This window comes from Mesoplodon mirus (genome assembly GCF_964341445.2).
Source record: "Mesoplodon mirus genome assembly, chromosome: X".
Classification (NCBI taxonomy): domain Eukaryota; kingdom Metazoa; phylum Chordata; class Mammalia; order Artiodactyla; family Ziphiidae; genus Mesoplodon; species Mesoplodon mirus.
This window is the reverse complement of record NC_138981.1, coordinates 58,722,826-58,730,582: the sequence shown is the minus strand read 5'-3', so window position 1 is coordinate 58,730,582 and position 7,757 is coordinate 58,722,826. Positions and strand designations below refer to the sequence as shown.

General features: G+C 49.3%; 1 protein-coding gene across 1 annotated transcript; it reads right to left on the bottom strand.

Moving 5' to 3' along the window:
• Positions 1 to 3,837: 3,837 nt before the first annotated feature.
• On the bottom strand, positions 3,838 to 6,238 carry LOC309796190 (OTU domain-containing protein 6A-like; the record flags this gene model as incomplete). The annotated part of the gene is made up of 1 exon (XM_082609248.1): positions 3,838 to 6,238. Exon 1 carries the CDS (start codon positions 4,708 to 4,710, stop codon positions 3,838 to 3,840), a length of 873 nt encoding a protein of 290 aa, XP_082465374.1. The 5' UTR covers positions 4,711 to 6,238.
• Positions 6,239 to 7,757: the final 1,519 nt, after the last annotated feature.

Sequence of the window (7,757 nt, the reverse complement as noted above, 5' to 3'; positions counted from 1 at the left end):
TCGGCCCCTGCCCCAGCTTCTTACCCACCCACCCACCCCCGCCAGCCCGTGCCCAGGCTCCCTGACCCAACTTGCTTTTCCTTCCCCAGCCTATGCCCCCTTGCCCGGCCAGGCCCCTTTCCCCAGCCAGAGCCTCTTCCTCAGCCTATGCCTCCTTCTTGGCATTGGCCCCCTTTCTAAACCAGCCATCTTACCAGCCTGTGTCCAACTCTCCAGCCTCTAGCCACTTGCCTGGAAGTTTTCCCACCCTGGGCCACAGCCCAGCCTCTTTACCGTCCTATGCTGCCAGCCTCCCCTCCCCAGGCAGGCCTCAACCCCAGCCTGTGTTATTCCCCATGCAGGACCCTTCTGCTCGCAGGCCCCTCACCCAGCCAGGGCCTGTTCCCCGACCTGAGACCCTGTTGACAGCCTCCTTAGCCAGGCTACCCTTCCCCAGGCAAAGCCCCTTTTCAACCCTGTGTCCCCTTGCCCTCACGGGACCCCTTCTCCAGAAAGGGCCTCCTTCTGATAGCCAGGTGCTTGTGCCCAGCCTTTTCCCTTTTCAGCTGGACCACTTTTCCAAGGAGTTCCCCCTTCACTGGCCTTTCATAGCCAGTGCCAAGTCGCATGATGCTCGACCACCTCAAGCTCCACTCCTACGCCACCTCCATCCGCAAGGCCGTCTTGGCATCCATGGACAATGAAAATATGCACACCCCAGACATCGGGGGCCAGGGCACCACGTCAGAAGCCATCCACGACATCATCCGCCACATCCGCATCATCAACGGCCGGGCCGTGGAGGCCTAGGCCGTCCCCGGGACTGTCTCGGCCCACCCTTTACATCCGCTTCGCACCCCCAGCACCCTAATTGGCTCGGTGGATGGACCCAGAACAAACACACTTCTGCCATCCCCAGAAAAAAAAAAAAAAAAAGGCCCCCTTCCCTGGCCAAGCATCCTCCTCTCTCAGCTCTCCAACACCAGTAAAGTCCCCTCCCCAACCATGTGACATTTCCCTGCCGGGACCCCTTCACACACACATGCCCCCAGCTGGGAAGTCTTTCCCAGCCAGACTCCTCCCCACAGCCAGGCTCTCTTCACCCAGGGACCTAACAGCCTCTCCCCCAGTCTAAGCTCATTTCCCTAGGCGGGCCTCCTTCCCAGTAAGGTACCTTTCCTCAACCGGTATACCCCTTCCTCAACCAAACCCCTCCCCTAGCTTATTCCCCCTCCTCAGCCAGACCTTTTCCCCATCCCTAGCCTGTGCCCCCAGCTAGGTCCCTTTCCTCAACCATGTGCCCTCCCTCAGCCAGGACACACGCCTTCCTTCCCAGGCAGGATCCCTGCCCTAGCAGGCCCTCCCCACCTGCTAATCCCCCTCTTCCAGGCAGGTCCATCAACCCACCGATTATCCCATGCCCAGCCTATGTTGGTCTCAGCATTCGAACCTCTCCCGCCACCAGCTTCCTTTCCTTGCCTGTGCCTCCTTCCCAGGCCCCATTCCCCTGCCAGAGCCCCTCCCCAGGCAGGCCACCTTTCCCTGCCAGGATATTTTCTCCCCCCAATCTCCCCCAGCCCAGCCAGTCTCCCATCCTCAGCTTGTGCCACCCTATCAAGTCTCTGCTCCTTTTACAAGACAGGCCCCTTCCCACATCCAGGCCCCTTCCCCAGCCTCACCCTCTTCCCCAGCTTAAGCCTACTTTCCCAGCCAGATCTCTTTCCCTGGTCAGGTGCCATTCCCCAGGGTTTTTACCCTTTAACACTCAAGGATTCCTCTCTCATCCTTTGCCTCCTAACTCAACTAAGCCTCTTTCCCTTGACCAGCCGAGTCCTCCTTCCCTAAGCAGCCCCCGCTCCATTATCCCCTTCCTAGCCTGGCCTCCTTCTTCACCCTGTGCCCCAGTCCACACAGGTGTCCTTACCTCGCCGTCTCCCCTTCTTCTGCCTGTTCCCCTTTCCCCTGCCACGGCCCATTCATCCTCCTAGACTGACCCCTTCCCCAGTTTTCACCCTTTGTCCCAGCCAGGCCCCCTTCTACAGATTATGCCTCCCTTCCTGGCCTATTCTTCCTTCCCCAGCCAGCATTCTCATCCCTATAAAAGGCGCTCTTCTCACAATGCGTCCAAATACCTAGTTTTCTCAGGGACTTCCTCTTCTCAGACAGCTGGCTATCTGAAAATGTATCTGATGCACACATTTACACAGCGAGCTATCTGGCAGGATTTCTATATTTGCATTTTGAAAAGAGATTCCCCCCAACACACGCCCTGCCTTCAAAAAAAAAAAAAAAAGAAAAAAACAGTGGCACTTCTTTCCCTCCTGCAACTAGCCCTGGACTGGCAAGTTTTTGAAAGTGCAAGTACTTTGTCATGCATAGCAATGAGAACATCCTTAACTGGAGCCATTTCATGATGTTTTCACTGAGTGAAACATCAACTCAGGATAGCTTCAACTATCTTATTCCTCCCTATATCCTTCCCTGGGAGATATTCCACTCCAGACCACCATCAGGACTGCAGGCCCATTCCTCCTTCCAAAAGCCTCATCTGTCACTGTGTCCTCCCCCTTCCCTCCTGCTCCCTAACCCTCCAGGATTCCTTTGCTGAAGTCGATCCTGGGATACAAACTCTATATGAACTCAGTCAGCTATACAAAAATAGAAAACCAGGTATTTTTTTAAACTGCTTTTATTCTTTAAACAAACTACTGTTCGCCTTTTCCCCTTCGTATGTTTTAGTTTAGAACATTTGGTGTGTACAAAGAATTTTTAAATGAATGTAAGTAATCTCACTGAAGTACAGGACCTAAAGGTTAAATTTTTTTAAATTGTTTACTGCAAATCATTTCACTTTTACTTTTTTTTGGCAAATTCAAGATATCAACAAGTCTCAAATATCAACAAAAGTATATTGCTCATTTTTTGTGCTTCATAGCAGTTGCAGATATAACAAAATGAATCAACGACTTTAATACTTTTTAAAATCTCTCTTTAAATACTTTTTATCTCTAAGAATTAAGGAAAACGACTAAGTTCAGATCTTTCACACTCATACCAGTTGTAGATAGAACAAAGTGGACCAAGTGCTTGAACAGCGTTATACCCTTTTATGTCTGAGAATAAAGGAAACTTACTAGTTGATGTCACCCCTCACAGTCAGTTAAACTACCTATCAGTTTGTCTCTTCTTACTTCACATCAGTTGCAGATATAATGAAATGAATCAACTACTTGAATAAAGTCATGTCCTTTCTTATATTTAATAAAGGAAATTAAATTGAGATCTTTCACATCTTAGAGCAAGCCTTATCTAGCCTATCAGTTTCGGTAAATCTACTTTCTACATTTAACGCTTACATTTAACTTCTAAAGTTAACAAACATTATTTAGAATTCAGAAAACATCTAAACAACTGTCATTAATTTGCAACCATACAAGGTTTTATGAAAAAACAAAACAAAATACTAGGGCTTCCCTGGTGGCTCAGTGGTTAAGAATCCTGGGGACACGGGTTCCAGCCCTGGTCGGGGAAGACCCAACCCCACATGCCGCGGAGCAAGAAAGGTGGGAACTTGGCATAGTCACTCCGCTAGGGTAGGACGGTGCAGATGTCTTCCTGGTCACCGGCCTCCGGTTCCCCTAACCCCGTGAAAGAAGCAACCCAGGGACGATCGAGGAGGATAGAAGAGCGAGGGAGGAAGAAGGGGGGGCGGGGGTGGAGAGAGGGGGTGAACTCTGAGTAAAATGAATCAACAAAACCCTGAGAAAACCGAAGGAAAAAAGCGGAGCCTGCTGAGGAGACGCGGCGGCGGCAGCTTCGGCTCCAACGGCAGCCGCCACGGCGATGGCGGCAGCGGGCCTACAAGAGACGGCAGGCCAGGCACCTGACGGAGCCGGTGTCGAGCGGCTTCACCGAGTTGTAGTGCTCCCCGCAGGTGGAGGAGCTCTTGTAGACCAGGGTGAGCGGCTTCTTGGTGTACTCCTCTCCGTAGACGACGGCGGGCGAGTTGGCCTGGATCACCTCGATGGGGGTCTGCAGGACGTGCGACAGGGCCCTCAGCTCGAGCTGGCCTCCACACGACGCGCTGAGCACGATGTCGTCGCAGTAGCTCAAGAAGTCGTCGCGGCTGCAGGCGTCGCCGGTTTCGGGGTCGCTGTAGAAGGGCAGGAAGTCCTCGACATGCTTCCGCATGTACTCGGCGGTGCGCCTCCGCAGGCTCTCCACGGTCACGGAGAACACCAGCTGGTCTTGGATGGCGCGGTACATGCAGTGGCCGTCGGCCGGGATAGCCTTCATCTCCAGATTCCTGGCCCACAGGATGCCGTCGAGCTTCCTTTCCTCGTCATGGCGGAAGCTGGCCAGATGCTCCATCTCAGCCTTGGCCATCCTCTCCTGCCTTTCTCTCTCGAGGGCCACCTTTCTTTCGCGCCTTCTCTGTGCCCTCGAGAGGTGAGGAGGCTTGTCCTCGAGATCCAGCTTGCCCAGATCTTCAGTGACTGAATCGAGGTTGCTGTTATCAGGGAAACTCTCCTGGAACTTCTGCAGCTCCTGCTGCTGCTTCTGCTCCATCTCGGCCTCGAGGCGGGCCACATCGAGGAGCAACTGCTTTCTTCTCTTCTCGTCCCTCTTGGGGACCGAGCTCTTCATGCCCTGAATGTGGGCCTGCAGCTCTGCCTTCTCGCGCTTGTGGCGTCGTAACATCCGCTGATGCTCACTCTGTGCATCTCCCATGATGTTTAAGGGCAGGCGAGAATCGAAGTTTGGTGGCTGAAGTACCGCTACAGTTCGCGTCAACAGTCTAACCACCCAACCGGCTAGAGCTCCTCAGCCTCCCGTGGCGGCTGTACTCTCTTCCCCTCACCCGCGGCTGCCCTCACTCTATTAACGGCCCTCTCTGCCATTGGCCACTGTCTCTCCACGGCTACGCCTCCTAAACACTCCTGGCACTAGGATTGGCTGTTGGGAGACACTACGTATGCCCCCAGTAGACCCCGTAGCAAGGGGTGCTTCCGGTTTTAGCGGGGTTCCTGTCCCGGATGTAAAATCCCGCCTTGGTGCATCATGTGCAGCAACTGAGCTTGTGGAGATTTTCGTGGGCTCTGAACTGCGTACTTCACTTCCTAGCCTGAACACAGTGCAGACACTGGTCGTGCTTGAGAATCACATGACAAATACTGTTACACCAGATGAATGTGCCCTTGACACCGGACTTCCCATTGCTCCCAGTGTTCAGGAGGCAATGTGGCTCTCTCCAGTTCTTTAGTTGCCTTGACTGATGAACCCTTAATTTTGTGTATCAGAACAAGATATTTCCTTATGTTCCTGGGAACACAGAATCCTTTCAGTTTAGGCCTCAAATCCACCCTGTCCCATCTCAGTGTGAGAAAGCAACAACCTTAAAGTTCACTACAGCTGAGCAGACTTCGTCTTGTGCCAACAGAATGCACCTACCCTAAACTCCCCTTCTCCTGGGTTCCCAGCTTCCAAAATGGGCTCCCATGAAGCATGACAGTTGGCCTTCATCAAGCCACTTCCTTCTGATTATTTTGAATCTCTAAAAGTTCTAAAAAATAAAATAAAGTAAAATAAAATCCCTAAGCTCTTTCAAACATGCTCTCATCCTGCCCCACTCTGCTCATCTGTATCGTGAATTCCCAAACAGGAAGGCTCTTGAGACAACCTCCTCCCTGTTACAAATGAGGAAAGTGGACATTTGTCCAAGTTTTTACATATATCAAAACTTCAGTCGTTTTTAGTGCTAACTAGGATTCCATGATATGGATGTACTGTAGTTCACTTAACCATTCACCTGTTGAAGGACATCTGGGCTGTTTCCAGTTTGGGGTTGTTACAACCCCTGCTATAAACATCCATATACAGGTGTTTTGTGTGAGCACAAGGCTTCATTTCTCTGGGAAAAAAATGCCCAGGAGTGCAATTTCTGGGTCATATTATAAGTGTATGTTTAGTTTGTGAAGAAGCTATTTTCCAGAGTGGTTGTACCATTGTGCGTTCTCACCAGCAGTGTATGCGCAATCAGGTTTCTCTGCATCCTCACCAGCATTTGGTGTCGTCATCATTTTTTATTTTTAGTCATTCTGATAGATGTGTAGTGGTCTCATTTTACAAATTACTTTGCAGCTTCGTTTTTCTAATGAGTACTTAAAATATGAAGCTACTTTTAGGAAAACACTGAATTAAAATTTTTTTAACTTGAATTATTCATTATAATGATTTTCTGTGTTTTAAGAAAGACTTTAACTTTTAATCAGGCTAGCTATTGTGTATGGAGGTAGCACTACCATACTGAAATTTTTAAAATTTAACATTTAGAGCAAGCCTGTTAGGGAAATTTTTATTCACTGGAAAAAAGTCATGGCTAATTGTTTTTTCATTAAAAAAAGAAAAGCATTTGCAATTTTAAATGATGTTTTTCTTAATTTAAAAAGGTCTTTTGTTTGCAGAAAAGAATACTACAAAATGATTTTAATGAGTCTCACAGTATCTAGGAATCTTTACACTGATTGATTTTTATTGAAATACAATATAAAATAAAACTGTAATATATGCTCACTGTCAATAATCTGGAGAAATTAAATTCCATAATTCTCCTGGGAGAAAACCCCTGTGAACATTTTTTTTTTTTTTTTTTTTTTTTGCGGTACACGGGCCTCTCACCGCTGTGGCCTCTCCCGTTGCGGAGCACAGGCTCCGGACGCGCAGGCTCAGCGGCCATGGCTCACGGGCCCAGCCGCTCCGCGGCATGTGGGATCTTCTCGGACCGGGGCACGAACCCGTGTCCCCTGCATCGGCAGGCAGACTCTCAACCACTGCGCCACCGGGGAAGCCCTCTGTTAACATTTTGTGTTTATTCTTGCCATGCCTATTCTACTCAAATAGAACTGTTAAACAAAGAAACAACAGACCCAAAATGAAGTCACGTGTGCTATGCCCCACATCAGTAAACCAAGACTTAATACGTAACCAAATTGCAGTTTTAGCCCATCCCATGAAAGTGACTTTAACCAGTCAGTCTGGAATTTCCTGGCCAGCACTAGTGAGGTAGTCTGCCACATAGACCCCTGCCTTCCCCAAAAGGAAGGTGACCTCTGTCTGAAATAACCCCTTATTTTGTTGATGACTTCTTTGTCCCACCCCTTCTCTGCCTTTCAAAACCTTCCGTTTTGTACAGTTCCTTGGAGCTCCTCACTACTTGGTGGATGGGATGCTGTCCCATTTGTGAATTGCTGAATAAAGCCAATTGATCTTCAAATTCACTCAGGTGAATTTTGTTTGTTAACAGAACTCTAAGCGGTGCTCCCTGCCATCCTGTCTGCCTATCGCCCTCCCCACCTTGGCCTCTGGGGACCTCCCTTCTCTCTTCAAAGATCAGTGAGGGAAATACATCAAGGCTAAAAATTTGACCTGGCTCAAAGTAAAAAGTCAAAACAACAAACAACAAAGCAAAACAGAAAGTTCTTAAATTTCAAAGTTTCTGCGGCAATTTCTTTGTGTCACCAAGGTTTAGTGGTTCTGCTTTTAGACAAGGCATTGTAGTGGGCCTCAGGTCTCTGCATCAGTAGAAGCAGAAGAAAGAAACAGAAACTGCTTTGCAAATGATGCAAAACTCAAAATCCATTGTGGGTCCGATTTCAGGAAAAAATTATACTGCTTTTAATGGAATTAATGATCCCCTCATCTTAGCAATGAAGGAAGGAAGGGCCAGAGAGGGGGAGTGTTGGGCTGATGGTCACACTGCAGAATTCCACGGCTGACTC